Genomic DNA, 18041 nt, shown 5'->3' with positions numbered 1-18041 from the left:
GGGAATCCTTTATATGTAATGTTCAGGAATAAGTGCAATATAATGTTCCACAAATCTGCAGCTAAAACTTAGCCTCTCTAAATTACATATATGTAAATTGTGCATCAAACATTATACATTGTTGTATTTTGTTTTCAATGTCACAAAAAATATATGTCATCCCTACTAGAAAAGGTTTTTAATGTTATTCGTACAAAACGAAATCTTATGTGGCTCTAAAAAGAGGTCGTAACTTTTGACGAAAAACGTATTAGCACCATACATAGTGACAAGTTAAAAAGTAAAAATATAGACGTATTTTCAATAAGCTGTACTAAAAATCGCAATTTGTAACCTTTCCAGTGCCGTAGAAAATTTATTTTGTATTTAAAATATAGTAGAATCAAAATAATACAATTAGGTATGATAGTGTCTTCTTCAAAAGCGAATATTTCCAACAAAAATTAAGCTATTGAGATGATCCAAAAAACAAACTATCGAGAAAGGATGTATCTAGATGAAAAAAAAAATTAAATTCCTTTCTATCTTAACATATTCCACAGGATGTTTCAAACTTTCACCAAAATATCAACATTTTGTTTTCCCTCATATAATTGACAGATGGGAACTTTTGTTTTTAATTTAGAAAGAGATACTAAAAAATCAAATAATTTGGCTAGATATTGCTTAAACAATAATCAAAATTGGCCCACTAGAACAAAATATATATTAATCCTAAAAAAACATCAAAATTTTAAGGTGCCGGTTTTTCTTACCGGTGAGTGTATATTTTACTTAAAATGCAGAAATGTATTATAAGAAACTTAACTTAAAAGTATTTTTATACTCTTTGTAAGTAGAATGTTATTTTTGATTTGATCACTTATTTGGTCAATATCTTTAATTTCTATTTGATACAACATTTATGTATAATTGGGGTTTAATCTGAAGCAAAATCGAAAAACAAAAGCAGCTACGCCCCTGTACTTCTGCCTCGTAAAAATAACAATGTTTTAAATGGCTGAGCGAAGAGAAGAAGGAGTCTGCCATTAATAAAAAGCTGAAACGCTCAAGATTTTATTTATTTCACGATGTATAAGCTATCTCGGCTGTCTTGGCCGCTCTTTCTTGACGTAACAATAAGACGGAACCTCGCCAGTCAGTGCAGATGGACTATGAAACGTTCCCCATTCTCCCTCCCCCAGCTCCCCTTGCCGAAAATAACTTCGTACACTTGTCAGTTTCGCTAACTGTCACATAAAGTTCGCAGACCAATGAGACACAAAGTATTTTATACGAAAATGGAGTATGAGCAGTGAAGAATTTTCCATACGGTTCATATATTCAAAATTTGTAAAAAATTGTATGTTGGAAACGTAGAAATGACGTTCTAAACCATTTTTTTCGATTATATGAATTTAATACAGGGGTCCCTCGCTTATACAGGGTGTTCCAATGTTCCGTGGACATAGAACTACTATACGTAGTTTTGTACTACCAGCGGGCCCGTTCCTGTGGTATCTGGCGCCTACGTGCAGCATTCTTTGGTGCGCCCTTTTTATATTTAAATCAATTATATATTTTAATCTTAATCTCAAAAATTTAAAGAATTTATATTCTGCGACAAACGAGCAATATGTAGGTAATTGGAAATGTAAAAAAAACTATTCTAATTAAAGTAAAAAAACATTTATTAAATAAAGAAAACAAACAAAACCACAAAAATATTTAGTAACAAAAATAGTACCCTAAAGAAAAAAACTGACCCATTTTATATGAAATACATAAAAACAATAAACCAAAAATCGGAAATAATATGCATGTACTGATTTCTTTCGAAAATCGACAACTATGAAACTATGAACCCTTCCCGGACACAAACGGTACATTGTGAGACAGGAAATTGTAGAGAGAAACAAGCCCTATAACATACGATACAACATTTTAATGAACAGTGCTTTCCATAAAATCAATAAAATGAAAGATATACGAAATAATATACATGTACTGATTTCTTTCGAAAATCGACAACTATGATACTATGATCCCTTCCCCGACACAAACGGTATATTGTGAGACAGAAAATTGTAGAGAGAAACAAGCCCTTAATATAGGATACAACATTTTAATGAACAGTGCTTTCCATAAAATCAATAAAATGAAAAATATATAAATAATATACATGTACTGATTTGCCGACAGATTGCCCTAGACTTGTTTATTCGGTGCGACTAACGCAAAAAAGACGCTAAGCAAACTTTATCCTATGATGTATGTTTAAGTATTTGTTTATTAACAAGAAAGCGTATCGGTTTTTTGTTACAAAGTACTGATTGACACTTCGATTTTGCGCCCCCAAAATGTTGCTCGCCAGGAACGGCCCTGACTACCATAGTAAATATTTGTGTCACTGACATATATGTATTTATGTGTTTTACATTTATACTTCGAAAACCACATATTTTTTTTAAATCGTTAATCTTGATGATCATGGTTCCTGGTCATTGGAACACATTAGTCAAATTATTATACTACCATCTGACATTGCATAAGTTAAATTTAGTCTGAGGTCTTAAAAAGAAGGAAAGGATACATGGAGGAAAGATACAAGGCGATGTTGATAATAGAAGTGGAAAAATTCAATAAAAAATCGAAATATATTCTTTGTCTATACGAAAAATATTCTATGTCTGACAGTTTTATATATTTTCTTTTGCTTGGTGCAAAAATATTTAAATAAGCGATGCTTTCCGCTGAACCAACCCGACTAAAATATGTCTCTGTCGGCTGACTGAGCGTAAGGGGGTGTTCACACACCTCCAAACCGTGTAAATCCTTTCCGGGATTTGTAAAACGAGACAGTATAAGCGCCTGCATGTTTCGGCTGACCATTTATCATGCCCTTTCGGACTGGTCTTTAATTGCCGTTGCGCTATCGCTCGCTTTTTCCGTCTCCAGTTGAAATTCGCGTCGACTGTCGACACCCCCAAACTTAATGTTTCGATGTCCTCGAATAAATTAGTATCAATCAAAAAGCGTTTTGCATTCGACTATTAATCTTTCTCAGTAGTTCAGTGCACTGGATAGAAAAACAAATCGATATTTCAAACAGTGTTTGTATCATTGACAACCACGATTGTTGATCATCTGCATTTCTTTGTTTTTTAGCTTCAATCTACTGAGGTGTTCATTGAAGAGACAGCGTCTTCTGTGCCTTGGTGGGCTGGCACCCAGAGTAGGAGGACTTTATTTTCTTTGCCTAATTTGTTCAGCTTTTCTAGGCATTCTTTGACCAATTTCGAATTCATTGTTACTGAGTTGTAATCTTTTAATGCTGCTTATTGACTATCGGAAAACACGGATATTTCTTGTTTCCGATAGTTCCTATCTAAGATAAGTTGTACGCATCTTTCGATAGCGTAGATTTCTGCCTGAAGGATACTGGGCTAAGAACCCATTGGTTCGGAGTACTTAGTTTTCGATCCAAATACTCCTATCCCTGTTTTTACTTTAGTTTTGAAAGCATCAGTATACCATTTTATGGTATGGTCTTTTACATGCTGAGCAAAGGTTTCTCTCTTGCAGTTATTTTTATTGCTCGATACTACAGTTTTATTCCGAATTTATTTTGAGCATATACAGGGCACAACAATAAGTCGAAGTTTTTTGCTCGAACTTTGTGACACCCTGTAGGGTGCAGCAGCTGTAGTAGCTACTGCTAAATCAAATCACATTGTAGCCTCATCTTTTGTGAGTATTTTCTTTTTATAATCACATTATCTCCAGGGGTGGATGGGCCATATGGGAAAACGGGAAAATTCTTACGTGTTACCACTATTCTTTTATTAATAACTAATAAATATATGACATAACAAATATATATGACAACACAGGTTATCGAAAAGTTCGAGCAAAAAACTTCGTCTTATTGTTGTGCCCTGTATATGCTCAAAATAAATTCGGAATAAAAATTTCTGACGTAGCATCCGTTAAGAAAGAATTAATTTACAATTAAAAGAAAAAATCATCAAAATCTAATGAGTGATTCGCGAGAAATCCAACTTTGAAATTGGAACTAGTTTTTAGTGGCCGGTTTTTTTTTGCGGGTGAGTTTGATAAAAAATTTTCACATATTCATAAACAAAATTTGAAAACAAAACGTCAGAACTCTATCTAATTTAGACATGAAAGACGGTATATTTTTGTTACAGATCTTATGCTTAGCAAGAAAAAACGAGACCCATCCAGCTGTCCAGTGTGCGGACTGACCATATCACCTGGGGAGCTCGAAAGTCACTTTATGCAAGAACTGGAAAGGCTTTACAAACTAAACGGAACTGGACTAGCTGCTAGCAGGAAACGAAACATCAGGGAACCAGGGAGACCTCCTGCTTTGCCTGGTGATAGTGGACCTGAGGGTCGCTGGGAGACATTTCAGAGAATCAAGACCAACAGACAAGGAAGGCTGCGGCTCAAAATAAGGAAGCGCAAAGCTGATGATGGGTGTTCCATTTGTACTGGAAGACCGCATAGAACGCCTGAAGAGCTTTCTTTACATGTGCAGCAATGCACAAGAAAGGTATTATAAAATATATTTAACATTAGATGAGAGAAAATTCATTTTGTATATTACTACAATCTTACCTCTACAAAATATATCATAATATTGATACAGATAATTATTAATTCAAAAATTCGATATTTTAGAACCTGAATGATGAAGACGAAACAGTCGATGTTGAAGGAGACTCAGAATTGGAAGAGTGGCACGAAAGCCAAAGACGACGAACGTCTTCTTTGGTTAGTGGACATTCAAACCGATCTTCCCGAATTACTGAGGTGGATAACGAAGGAGATGACGTCATTGTTGATGGGGATGAACCGGAAGAAAGTACGTTTGGGCCTTCCCAATACACGGAATCCGATGTAGTGATGAAAGAGTCGCAGGAAAAGGATGGAGTCCAATCACAAGTGGCCACTGTCAACTCTAGCGGAGATGTAGAAGTCAAGCACGAGCCTAGAAATGGGCAAGCTCATATCGGGCAGCAATGTGACAGCAATGTCAGCACTTCGGATGCTGAACCCAGCAGTCGGCTGCAGTTAATTGAGGAACTCAAAAACAGAATCAAACAGTTAGAGGCAGAAGGTCTGGCCAATGGCGAAAGGACTACTAGTGATACACCCACTCCTCAACCAGATGAATATAAATGCTTAATATGCTTGGTAATAATATTTAATTAATTATACTACATATAACATATAAATTAATCAATTACTTTTGTTACTTTCAGGAGCACTACAAAAAGCCAGTAATTTCAACAGTGTGTTGGCATGTCCATTGCGAAGAATGTTGGCTTCACACTCTGGTAAGCATTGCATAAAAACTCATACCATTAAACTCTACTAATCAGATTTTATTACAGGGTAGCAAGAAGGTATGTCCCCAATGTAGCATGATCACATCCCCCACTGACCTCCGAAGAATCTTCATGTAAAATCCTTATCTTTTACAATTATATGATATTACCACATACTAATGGGATTTTGCACATTAACATTGTATGAACATTAAGCACCTTAAATCTATATTGTAAACGTTTAATTTCTTGTAAGCCCATGAGAAACCAAACAATTTAACTTATATGAAGGAAGAATACTGCCAAGATGAGTTAAATCATTTCTTCAAAAAATATTTATATAATAGTTGTTCCTAACCCTGTAAAATAATACCCCATTCCTCCCTACAAAAAAATGAATTTATATCCGTACTTAAACAAGAAGTATTAAGTTCTATAAATGTGATATTCAACATATTAAAATTTTAAATATTCTCAAAATCTAGTATTAGTAAATAATAATATTAAAAATATTATATATTATTGTTGATTTTGTTAGTCCTACTTATTAAATGAATTAGGAAATTATCTTGGATTAATATAAATTGTTATTTCGACAACTCTTTCTTTTTCCATAGATTTTCCCAATTTATAATTTAATCCTATAATTATTGTTATTTGTTTTGTATGATAGACACGATTTTTAAGAACAACTTACTTTAAAAGTTATTCTTCGAGCATATTTTTATCATGTCTAGTTTAAAACTAATATAATTAAAATATATATGTATGTACATATAATTGTTTTTGTTGTTGTAAATCACTAGCGTAAAATAAGTTTATGTATTATAAATATGTACATAGAAAACATACTCTGTAGATATCTAATTAAAGTATTGTATTTAAACCTATCTAAAACGATTAATAAATGTCAGTAACTAATATATATTAGTATTTTTATCAGACCTTTCCCTTATAAGACAAAACAGATATTTTAAATTCGCTCCTTTCAGTGAAAATAAAACTACTGTAATATGTCGCCATCTATACGGATAACTCGAAAATATATTCCACTACATAATAAAAAAATTTGCAGAGACATCTATTGATTGCTAAGTAAAATTCAAATCAAAACTATAAATTAGTGTGTTCTGTGACTATAAACTTATTCTATGCCAATGCTATAAACCAATATAAACCATTTTTCAAACAATTATTGCAACTTTTATATTAAAACCAGCATTACCCCAGCAATATTTTCCATTAATATTATGAAAATAAATAGTAAAAAATTACCAATTTGAAAGAGAATTTTGCTCTGTATCGGTTTATCATCAGCTGCGTTCTGTCAAAAAATACAGAAATTCGTTTTGGGGTTAAGCGCGCGTCCATTTTTCTCGTAAATAAATTACAAATTTTATGCTATTTGTTGTTTGTCATGAAGTATATTTTTGTTCTAAAGAATAAACAAGATATTTAATTATTCGCGTTCGTAAAATGTAGTGTGCGTTCTGTTCAAAATCTAAACAAGAACGTAGCATCTTACCACCATATATTTTCACATAGGGTCATTCATTAATATAGGTTTTTAAACTGTGTCTCAAAGATAAATATTACTAAGAACGCTTATTGTCACTTAAAACGATGAAAAGAAAGAAGCAACAAGATAGTGAGCAACATGAACAACCACTTAGAGCTAAGAAAAAGAAAAATCACAATGACAATGTACCAGAAGTTCTTAACATTTCCAAAAAGACAAGCAAGAAGAACTTGGTAATCAAAGCAGAGATCAAAGAGGAAATTCCTGACATTTCAGAACCCCTTAAAAGAAAGAGGGATAAATTAGTAAAAAGTGATATTAATATTAATAGAAATGGACAGTCAGTTGATGATATACAAGATGTAGAAATGGAGTCTCAATTACCAAAAAAGACCAAAAAGAAAGTTAGGATAGATGAGACGGAGAGCTTAAAAATCAAGAAAGAAATGGCCGATACCGAGCCTCACTTTTCAACAAAAGAACTACCAGCTAAAATTATAAAATCTAAAATGAACAAAGCATTAACAGAGGATGTTAAAGTTTCACCAGTTACTGTACAAAGTCCGCAAGTTCATATGGGCATAGCTTCAAAAGCTGTTCATAACGGTAGTAAAGAGGAAGAAGAATCTAGCACTACTGAAGATTCAGATTTAGAAGTGTACTATATAAATAAAAATGCAGAAAAGGAAGCTAAACAAAAAGAGAAAGAGTCAATCCCCAAAAAACGTAATTCAATTATTTATTTAAAAGAATAGTAATTAAGTATATAATTTTAGATTCCATTTTTATGCCAAAAGAAGATCAAGACCTTCTAGTTCAAAGAATTCAGGATTGCATACCTGAAAATGATACTAAGAGCTACAAATACCGTGTAACTCAAATAGAATGGGCAAAAGTATATTTTTCTAGTTGAAATATGCTAAACCTAATTTGAAATTTGCTTTAGGTAGCATTTAAAAATTACTCAGTAGAGGATTGTCAGAAAGTATGGGCTCAGTTGTTGAAGAAAGTTAGACATTATAGGCTCTTAATTGAAATAACGCATGATGTAAGGCAAGTTATTGAAAATATTGATTTAAAGGCACAATCCAAACATCCAAAGGTAATAAAAAATATATTGACACAAAATCAGTACCTAATAGTTCTTTATATACCTTTCAGACATCAACAAAAAAACATCCAGATATGCCAAAAAGACCCTTAAGTTCTTACTTTCTATTTTACATTAGAAAAAAGGATAAGATTGCCAAAGAGCATCCTGAAGCAGATGTGGTAAGTATAATATTGAGATTCTTTTAAGACCTTTTAGCCAAAATATTTGTTTTTTTTAGACTGAGTTAAACAAATATATTAGTGAAAAATATTACAGTCTCCCTTTAGAAAAGAAGCAAAAATATGATGGACTAGCTGCCAAAAATAGAGAGAAATATAAGAAAGATATGGAGGAGTTTTAGTAAGTTTATATTTCTAACACAGTATCAAAAAGAAACATTTTTACATTATCATTTAGTGTCAAACACCCAGAGTTCAGAAAAACAATAAAGAAAGAACCCAAAATCAAAAAGGAAAAACCACCAAACAAACCTGAAACTCCCTACAGATTATACATGTTGGCTGAGTTAAATAAAGAACCGATTGATGAACAATATAAGACAGAATTTAAGGAACTGTGTAGGGAGAAATGGAAACAAATGCCAGATGGAAAAAAACTGGTTTGGATAAATCTTGCTGAGGAACATCTGTTGAAATACAATGAAGAATTAAAAAGTTATATGGCAAGGTATCCCGAATATATTCCGAAACTCCCTACCAAACCTTTTCTGTCAAGGGAAGAACTGAATCTCAAAGACAAGCTTGCTGGTAACTAAAATAAAAGTTTATTAAAAAATTATTAAGTATAACTAACAAAATATTTTGTAGGCAAACCTAAAAAACCACCAACCACAGCTTACAGTCTATTTATGAGCACAGTAATGCAAAGTGAAGAAATAGCAAATATCCCTATTAAAGAAAGGATGAACTATTGTTCCGTCAAGTGGAAGCACATGAATGATGAAGAAAAAGATCAGTACAGAACTCAGCTGATAGATGTTAGCAGCATAGTTAAAAATTTTCTTATTCAATTTACAATAAAATATTTTATAGATAAATGTTCAGTACCAAGAGAAATTTAAAGCCTACCTGGACTCATTACCAGAAGATAAGAGGCAAGCAGAAATTCTTCTCAACGCTCCTAAGAAGAAGGTCCCTGAAAAATCGAGTTCTTCTAAGAAAAAACACAGTACAAAAAAATCATCTGGACTCACAAAGAAAAAGAAATCTCCACCCAAAAAGAAGGTATTGGTTAATCCAACACCCCCTCCAAGGTCCGTAAAATGTATGCTTAGAAAATATGAAGTAAAAGTTCTTTTTTATTCTTTCAGGTCTATGTATAAATACTTTTTGGAAAAATATGAAGGGGATAATCCGAAAGAGGCATGGAAAACATTAGATCCAAACGAAAAAGAAAAATATGAAAAGGAATTGACTACTCTAAAAGACAAATATATTAAAGATTTTGAAGCTTACTTGAAAAGTTTGACTAAAGAAGAATTAGCGGTGTTTTCTGCAAGCAGAAAACAACAAAGCAATGAGGAGAGCAGTTCTGAAGAGAGTGATTCAGAATCAGAGGTATTTTTCATAATTTTCTAACATTTCCAACTAATTTTCAAACTCCTATACTTATTTCAGGATTCTTCTGATGAATCTTCAGAAAATGAAGGATCGGATACAGATGAGAACTAGGTTAAGACATCAATCTGTCTAAATGTATAAAATAATTACAACATATTTATATCTTCTATCTGTAAAGGCAAATAGTTTTTTTAGCAAAAATCTACCTCCGAGAAGAGAGAATTTGGTCTTTCTAAAAAAACTACTTTACATCTCGATGTTAATTTGTATATTTGTCATACAAAATTTAAAAATAAATACCTCAAAAATATCTTTAGAGATAAGTATATTCTTGGAGAATGTTTGTTAATATTGGCTATAAATGTTTCTATACAACTGAAATATGGTTGGTTCTGTTGAAACTTGTGTTAATTATGTTTTAATAATTTTTTACAAGACATTGAAAGCTTCTACAAGGTGTGTCATAAAGTTTTTTTCCTATACGATTTTTTTTGTTAAAATTGTATAAAACAAAGGAAATTCAACAAGAGTAATTATTAATACAATAAGTTTTCTTTACAGTTCTGTAAATAATTGTAAAAAAATGAAAAATCAACTTTTGGAATACCAAAATTCAATCTAAAATAGTCTTTTATCGTCTACAAGAGTATCTCGATTATTTAGGAAGCCTATATACTACAAAATCGGTAGCCTGAAATGTAATATTTTTATTTTTCACAATTTTCTACACAGTAAAATAAAATTATGGCGTCAGAAATTATTTTTATTATATTGGACTATGTCTTATGTCATTCATATGAATAAACAATCAATTGAAAAATATATACAGGGTGTCTCAAAAATAAATGCAAGTATTTTAACAAGTAGTATAGTTCGACCCCAGAAACACGCTCGTCAGTTTTTTTTTGGCGAATAAAAATTTTCGAAAAATGACGAATAAAAATTTCGAACATTTTCCATTTTTCTCGACATTCTCCGGAAATTATTGAAAAACTCTTGTGTGTCATTGTTCATTAACCACGGTTGTCAAAATGTTAGCATAATTTTTTAATTAAATATTATAAGTTAAATATCTCGGCTATTTTGAATTTATTTTAAAAATAGTAAATAGAAAAGATGATTCTTTCGGCCAGATCTACCACCCCTTAAAATATTTGCACTCATTTATGAGACACCCTGTATATTTTTTTTATTCTCAGTAAACTCATTAATAAGAAATTTTATCATTTGTTGCCACACCGTGTATATATTTATAGACGTAGAATGTAGCGGGTTGGTAAAGACAATGACTTAAAGATGTAGAGGAACAGTTTATACCATCTTCTATAAATATAAAATCCCAGATCCGTTACAAACAAGCGCCAGAGCTTTTGGTTTCAGGTCCCAATTTGATAATTGTTTGTATAGCATATAATTCATCTATTTTAGTTGAAATCAAAAAGAAATACTCTTTATGCCAGTGTAGTTTTTACCACTCCTTTTTAACTTTATAACTATAAATGTCTGAGTGTACATTGATGTCCATCTGATAGATAATTATAAACCAGAAATGTTGATTCTCTTTCTAATAAGTTGTTAGATAAGACACTTTAATAGATACATATATTTTTCAAATTTCTTTTTTATTCTAGATGTAACGAAAAATCATTATTGTATGTCTCTCTCGTATTTTTAAGATTCCTTGTGCGTGTAATAAATCAGTGCTGAACTACATTTTGAAAATTATGGTAGCTAATATGTTCTATAAATTTTCAAAAAGTTACAGATCGTTTTTAATTTGTATATAATTACCATATGTGGTAGATTTATTAAATAAGTTTCAGTTGCTTTAATTTTACAGTTCTAACATAGTCAAATTATCTTGGCATAATTCATCTAGATGTATATTATATAGGAATAATAATAGATGTAACTGTTTAAATTAGTTTTATTTAATTACACTGGACACTACAATGAAATTACAAGTTGACTTTATAATGTTGAACAATGTTGTATGATTCAACACACATACATTAAACAACCAAATTATGTACACAGCTCTCCCGAAGAAGATTTTTTTTTATTAACGGGTTAAACAAATGGGTAAAATAAGGCCACTTAAAAATTATAACAATTTTCTTTATAGACAGATTAACAGGGTCTAAAATATTTACAAATGAATTAACAAACTAGATACATTTCTACAAAATAACGTTTCGTTTTGAATAGGTGCAGGCCTAATATACAAATAGTTTCAAAGGGTTAGCTTAGAACCTATTCATTATGCAAGAACACTACAATTTTATAACAATTATTCTACCTAGTTCTACCCTAATAGTTCTCTAAATCATAAATTCAAAATTGAATAAAAAACACTATTGTCGTAAGTAGGTGTATAATTTAATTTTCTTCTAAATCTTCTGAACAAAGTAAATATTTTATGCAACATTATATTAAACATGGTATACAACAAATATCTATGTTTATGTTAAAAATACACATAACAGTAGATAAAATTTGTTTTATGCTTGTAATAAATATACACAGATTAACCATGATCTAAGTGATAAATATTTTTCAATTTTTTGTATGCTAAAATAAGTCCAGAGGATATAGATAGAAGACAATTATATATAGGCAGTTAGGCCCAATTACAGATAGTGTGGCGCTTGATTGAGAATGCTTAGTATCACAAGAGCCGGCCACACTTAAGCATCTACATTTAAAGGAAGGCTTTCACTACAGTGGTAACATATGGTCCATTTACATCAAATGATAATTGTAAGAGAATTTTGAAATGTTAAAGTGGAATATATCAGTTAATTTGAGCACGGTTTTTAAGGGCTTTTGGCATTTTTAACAGACTGAAAAATAAAATGGATAAATTGATATACACCACTTTGTTTTAAGACACCTTAATAGTCCTCATAATACTGTGGAATTTTTAATTTGTGAGACAGATAGGAAATGTTTGTTACCACACTTATTCTGAAACGTTAATAGTAATTGTTTTTCCCTTTGCATCGTCAAATCTATCCATAGTTTTAATATCCATCATCATTGTTAAACCTATGCTCATAATAATCATTAAAATGAAGGTTACAAATAATCCAGACCAGATAGGAATTGTTGTAAAACCAACACAATTGTAAGGATCATCGAATTTTCCTTGTTTTGTGAAAATTGTGGACAGAAATACTGGTTGTACCTGCAATTAATAAAAAAATAGAATAAATTCTAAACCTTTTAAATCTGATGAAAATGCTCTATTTATTATTACCTGAAATTGAGGTAATGTAATTCCAGCAGTGGCATTTCCAAAAGTTTGATCACCACATGCATAAGAAAATCTGAAGGGAGCATAGATGGAACCATTAATATTGAATTGAGTTAAGGTATTGTTCACAGTCAAATTGACTGATTGAATATACCAATATCCAGTAGATGATTTCAAAAAGTCCAAACTGAACTGAATATTACTAGTGTTAGCAGCACCAGTCAAAACAACTGAATCAGTGGTATTTGTCTCAGTATATGAAAGAGCAACAGTCTCAACACTAAAAGTACATATTTATCAAAACATTTATAAAACTACATTTAATATATTTTTTACTTACTTATTATTTAATGTTACATTTGCATTTCCAGATGTATAGAAGAAAATAGATTCACTAAAGTACTGATTGGGCGATTGTTCATCTGATGCTGCAAAAAGTGCCCTTGATTTTCTTGAGTGAATTTCTCCAGATCCAATCTAGACATTAATACTCGATAAATATATGTAAAAAATATATTTCTTATAAGTATAAAGGGTTTAACTTACCCAAGATGCACGGTGGGCAGTATAGAAAGCCAATACATTGCTATCATCCTTCAAGAGTTTCTCATATACTGATGCAATAAATGAATCTAAAAAATTATTTATAAATTACTGGTGTTGAAAATATTAACACATTATAAACTACCATGGCGTTTCAATAGATCAAATCTCTGCTCGTTGTCTCTGGCATCATTTAGAGCCACAATGATAACTTTGGAATCAGGAATTTCAACATCATCTGTAAGTTGTTCAATTGAAGTTTCAAATACGTCCTCAGAGGAATGTCTTATAGCCTTAATTGGATTCTGTACATATGGTAAATATGTTACTTTTGATGATTTCCTTGCTTTGGATAAGTAATTAAATGGACTATTCCCTAGTCTATCTCTTTGACCAAAATCTTCAGGACTAAGCTAGAAATACAGAATTATAAGAATAAAACACTTGAACTGATATATTATGAAAAAATATCAGCCCTTTCATAGAAGGTCATATAAGTAAAAGGGCTTTTTTATAAAATGTTCAACTTACAGACTGTTCGACAAATAGAACTACTGTAGGGTTGCTCTTTAAAACATCACTAATGTAATCCTTAAAACTGTTTTGGCTAAGTTTGTGAAGTGCAGGTAGAGGATCACTTGTACTGAAAAATCATATGACATTAATTAGATCGAACTAAACATAAAATTTGGCATATTTTTAATAAAAATCTACTAATTTTTAAGGTTTTTATATATATAATTAATTATACAGTGTAAATAGGATGTTTTAGGGTAAAAAAGGATAAAAACATAAGACTTACCTTTTGGTACCCCACATAAACACAGGGACAAATTCGGATTGACATAAATGGATTAACACTAATAGATACAAAGAGGCGCATTGGAACTTTCTTCCTTTGTCCATTTTATAAAATAACTGGATCTCTAGAATGATTTTTCAGTCGTAACTTTATGGAAAAAGATCACGTGAATGTTACTGATTAAAGCTATATCACATTTGACAACAGTCAAGTCAGGTGAATTGGGCGAAGTCAAAATGTGACATATGACAATTCCACCACTACTTTTACTTAAATCTATTACGCCTCCATCTAGTGGCATCGAAGTATACCTAGATATTCAATTTTACTTAGATTTCTGTTCGCAAATTAAAGATCGTATCCGAGAGAGAAAGCAAATTGTCAGTGTATTGGAAAAAGAGAGATCTGTTAAGAGTATTAAAGCCATTGATTAAAGCTGATCGATCACCCGTTGATCACCCATTACCAACCGTTGGTGAAATTTCAGGGACAAACAATTTATGAGTCAAGTTAGGGGAAAAATCACCCAACCGTCGAACCGACAACCGACGTTTTCTCACACAAGCCAGCGGGTGGAGTCGTTTTGTATGTGGTGTTTTTAGCAACAAGTGTCAAAATAGTGTGTTTTTACAAATACCATGGGTTGTGCCGTTAGTACAACAGGTGAGAAGGCTGCCCAAGCCAGGTCAAAGAAAATTGATCGAGATCTTAGGGCAGATGGAGAACGGGCCGCTAGTGAAGTTAAACTTCTGTTGCTCGGTAAGTCGTTTTCAAATATCTAATGTTCCACAAATAACTGAAGAGTACTTTTAGGTGCTGGAGAATCTGGCAAAAGTACGATTGTAAAGCAGATGAAGATCATACATGAACTGGGCTATTCACCAGAAGAATGTGAACAATATCGTCCTGTTGTTTACAGCAATACTATCCAAAGTTTGATGGCAATTATTAGGGCTATGGGCCAATTAAGAGTTGATTTTGCTGATCCTAGTAAAGCAGTAAGTACCATGTTTTGGCAAATTTGTACTTATAAATAGCGAGCTTTAATTATTCTATGATCAACAATACTAAACAATCACATTGACGTACTTATGTTGCCATATATAGATTTAATATTAAATTCATAACACATCTCGACTAATATTTTATGTAAAAGGAAATCAATAATATTAGTATTTCAGTTTAATTGTTGCATTGTATTTCTGTGAAGAATGATAATAAATGTATACATGTAGATAACTGGCTTTGTTGATTTGAATTCAATACAGATAGAGATTTACTTTTATGTATATATGTATGTATTCTTACATATTACTTTATTTTAAATAACATGTTTTTTTAAGGATATTGCTAGACAATTCTTTACATATGCTAGTGCAGCTGAAGAAGGAGAGTTGACTCCAGAATTAGTAATGCTTATGAAGAGACTGTGGCAGGACCCAGGAGTTCAGTTATGTTTTTCAAGATCAAGGGAATATCAACTGAATGACTCAGCAGCTTATTATTTGAATGCATTAGATAGAATTTCACAAAAAAATTACATTCCCACCCAACAAGATGTTTTAAGAACTAGAGTTAAGACTACAGGAATAGTTGAAACACATTTTTCATTTAAGAGCTTGCACTTTAAGTAAGACAGTTATAATAAAATGTTTAGATAATATAATATTAATATAATTTTTAGAATGTTTGATGTGGGTGGTCAAAGATCTGAAAGAAAAAAATGGATTCATTGTTTTGAAGGTGTTACTGCTATAATATTTTGTGTTGCTCTCTCAGGTAAGCCAATAATTTATTTTTTTTACAATAATTCCATATTGAGTTATTGTAGGTTACGACCTAGTTCTTGCTGAAGACGAAGAAATGAATAGGATGGTTGAATCAATGAAATTATTTGACTCAATTTGCAACAGTAAATGGTTTGTAACAACTTCCATAATTCTTTTTCTAAATAAGAAAGATCTGTTTGAGGAAAAGATTGTTAGAAGTCCTTTAACAATCTGCTTTCCTGAATATACTGGCCCTAATACATACGATGATGCATCTGCTTATATTCGAATGAAATTTGAAAACCTAAATAGGAGAAAAGACCAAAAAGAAATATATACACACTTTACATGTGCAACAGACACAAGCAACATTCAGTTTGTATTTGATGCTGTCACTGATGTAATTATTAAAAATAATCTTAAAGATTGCGGATTGCTTATGTAAGTTATATTAGTTAAAAAATATTTATGAAATGGCTGTTTTTTTTTATCCAGATTCTTTAAATTAATTCATAAAATCTATTTAATAAGCCATATATATGTTATATAAAATAGAAAAGACAAGACTTTATTTGTATCCAATAGTGAGCTTGTTTTAAATTGTGCAAAATATTTATATTTATTTGTCAGTGCACAAAACCTAGGTGTTGGGTAGTTATTTAAGCGTTCAATGAAAAAAAACTTGATTAATCTAAAATAAGCCAAATACCCCATATTTTGCACAATTTATACACCATAAAATGCACAAGGCAATTTTTATTTCTATTCTCGTGTTTTTTAGTTAGTCTCCGTATTTATTATTTGTGTAGTGTTGTAAGATGAAGGAAATATTTGATCTCTTTATTTAAAAAAAAAGTTACAAAAGGAAATATTTGCTTTGAAGCAATTTGCTTCATGCAATATTAAGAATTATTTTTGATTTTATTCTAAGAATTTTCATAATAATACAGGGTATGTAAATTTAAATAAAATTTGTCTAGTGAGATGACACAACCCTGTGCATATGTATACAATATAATATTTATGTATGTAATTAAATGTTGCTTTTAGACCATACATTTTTGAAGACTAAAATTAAGCATTCCATGTCTTAATTTTTAAATTAAATCATGACAATTATTCTTTATGTGAGTTACGCATTCAAAAACATGTTTGCAGTGTATACAGACAGTACTTAAACACTTCCCAAGAACTTGCAAAGTAAATAATCTAGTTTTTTAATATTCTTGAGGAATTAAGGCAGCTTTTACATAAAGCAATATATGTAACTAATTGAGGGCATGTCCCTATCGAATATACTAAGCAACCTTAATACCCAAGTAATTTTAATATTTACTTATGTACTTCTCAAGAAAATTATGACTAAAAAATATGAAATTGCTAATACAATTGGATCAGGCAAATTTAAATTGTATATGTTAACATATATATATGTAATGCTTAAAAATCTATGTATATTCTATGTGGCCTCTATTACCTTGATCTAATTGTGATACATATATTTTTAAAAGAAGTTTTTACACTTAGTACATATTTTATGTAAAATTAAATAATTTTTGGCTTAACCATATTTGCACTAACGTGACAAATTACAATGTTCATATAAATACCCCCTTAATATAATAACTGCTCGAATTTATAATGGCCATTAGTACTTGGAGATCTGATCTTAAGGAATTATTAAGAAGAACTTTCATAAATTGTATTTGAAATTTAAGACTTTGTCTTTTGAACTGCCATATGATAATATAACCAGTATTTTTTCATATATATATTTACATCTTTTTTATACTTAAATTTTTGTACTTTAAAATGAATTTCGTTTAGAGTGAGTGTATACAAATTACTAAGGACATTGTCATCACCATATTGTAGATTATTTTTTGTAGCTTTATTTTTTATATTTTTTTTCTTTATAAAACTTAGAGTTTTCTATAACAAAGGAAATATCATAATTGGTAATTATATTTTTGTACAACAAATATAGAGCATATACAATATCAGAAAATAATATATTGTATTAAATCATACCTATGTAATTGTTAAAAATAAAGAATATTACCAAACCTTTAGTCTTTCATTCATAATCCAACTCTTTTGTCTGTCTAAATTACGAGCTTTGATATTGAATAAATTTGAACTC

The 18041-nt window shown here is 30.8% G+C and overlaps 4 protein-coding genes across 5 annotated transcripts in view; 3 read left to right on the top strand and 1 right to left on the bottom strand.

Annotated features, from left to right (window-relative positions):
- The window catches only part of LOC115876746 (E3 ubiquitin-protein ligase RNF220-like), a 103650-nt gene extending 97606 nt beyond the window's left edge, over positions 1-6044 (top strand). For both annotated transcript variants that reach the window (XM_030892654.1, XM_030892653.1), the window contains 4 exons: positions 4191-4558; positions 4687-5202; positions 5271-5345; positions 5403-6044. In XM_030892654.1, coding sequence (XP_030748514.1) covers positions 4191-4558; positions 4687-5202; positions 5271-5345; positions 5403-5474 — 1031 coding nt within the window. In that variant the 3' untranslated portion in view covers positions 5475-6044. The remainder of the gene's footprint in view (positions 1-4190; positions 4559-4686; positions 5203-5270; positions 5346-5402) is intronic.
- A 477-nt stretch (positions 6045-6521) lies between these two features.
- LOC115876745 (nucleolar transcription factor 1-like) lies at positions 6522-11417 on the top strand. Its single transcript, XM_030892652.1, has 10 exons — positions 6522-7581; positions 7632-7750; positions 7802-7957; positions 8017-8127; positions 8187-8308; positions 8366-8715; positions 8776-8945; positions 9001-9221; positions 9279-9525; positions 9586-11417. The coding sequence occupies exons 1-10, from the start codon at positions 6960-6962 to the stop codon at positions 9637-9639; spliced, it is 2172 nt and encodes a 723-aa protein (XP_030748512.1). The 5' UTR covers positions 6522-6959; the 3' UTR covers positions 9640-11417.
- Positions 11418-11440: 23 nt separating this feature from the next.
- On the bottom strand, positions 11441-14380 carry LOC115876744 (V-type proton ATPase subunit S1). Its single transcript, XM_030892651.1, has 7 exons — positions 14130-14380; positions 13859-13970; positions 13473-13740; positions 13331-13416; positions 13125-13261; positions 12788-13064; positions 11441-12715 (listed from the first exon to the last, which is right to left on the bottom strand). The coding sequence occupies exons 1-7, from the start codon at positions 14231-14233 to the stop codon at positions 12491-12493; spliced, it is 1209 nt and encodes a 402-aa protein (XP_030748511.1). The 5' UTR covers positions 14234-14380; the 3' UTR covers positions 11441-12490.
- A 248-nt stretch (positions 14381-14628) lies between these two features.
- Positions 14629-17801, top strand: LOC115876743 (G protein alpha i subunit). Its single transcript, XM_030892650.1, has 5 exons — positions 14629-14888; positions 14943-15127; positions 15473-15759; positions 15814-15908; positions 15961-17801. Exons 1-5 carry the CDS (start codon positions 14768-14770, stop codon positions 16341-16343), a joined length of 1071 nt encoding a protein of 356 aa, XP_030748510.1. The 5' UTR covers positions 14629-14767; the 3' UTR covers positions 16344-17801.
- Positions 17802-18041: the final 240 nt, after the last annotated feature.

This window comes from Sitophilus oryzae, unplaced genomic scaffold (genome assembly GCF_002938485.1).
Source record: "Sitophilus oryzae breed Bouriz unplaced genomic scaffold, Soryzae_2.0 scaffold_1440_pilon_pilon, whole genome shotgun sequence".
NCBI lineage: Eukaryota > Metazoa > Arthropoda > Insecta > Coleoptera > Curculionidae > Sitophilus > Sitophilus oryzae.
The sequence above is the reverse complement of the archived record's forward strand: the minus strand, read 5'-3'. Positions and strand labels throughout refer to the sequence as shown.

What these genes read in the sequence shown, in the direction of transcription:
- LOC115876744 (XM_030892651.1), bottom strand. Translation starts at nt 14,233, where the DNA reads ATGGACAAAGGAAGAAAGTTCCAATGCGCCTCTTTGTATCTATTAGTG. An exon ending in TTCTATTTGTCGAACAGTCT is followed by an intron (nt 13,741 to 13,858) that starts GTAAGTTGAACA and finishes CTGTATTTCTAG; the next exon opens with CTTAGTCCTGAAGATTTTGG. An exon ending in CTGCCCACCGTGCATCTTGG is followed by an intron (nt 13,262 to 13,330) that starts GTAAGTTAAACC and finishes ATTAATGTCTAG; the next exon opens with ATTGGATCTGGAGAAATTCA.
- LOC115876743 (XM_030892650.1), top strand. Translation starts at nt 14,768, where the DNA reads ATGGGTTGTGCCGTTAGTACAACAGGTGAGAAGGCTGCCCAAGCCAGG. An exon ending in TTGCTGATCCTAGTAAAGCA is followed by an intron (nt 15,128 to 15,472) that starts GTAAGTACCATG and finishes TGTTTTTTTAAG; the next exon opens with GATATTGCTAGACAATTCTT. An exon ending in ATTTTGTGTTGCTCTCTCAG is followed by an intron (nt 15,909 to 15,960) that starts GTAAGCCAATAA and finishes GAGTTATTGTAG; the next exon opens with GTTACGACCTAGTTCTTGCT.
- LOC115876745 (XM_030892652.1), top strand. Translation starts at nt 6,960, where the DNA reads ATGAAAAGAAAGAAGCAACAAGATAGTGAGCAACATGAACAACCACTT. An exon ending in ACAGAACTCAGCTGATAGAT is followed by an intron (nt 8,946 to 9,000) that starts GTTAGCAGCATA and finishes AATATTTTATAG; the next exon opens with ATAAATGTTCAGTACCAAGA. An exon ending in AATCCAACACCCCCTCCAAG is followed by an intron (nt 9,222 to 9,278) that starts GTCCGTAAAATG and finishes TTATTCTTTCAG; the next exon opens with GTCTATGTATAAATACTTTT.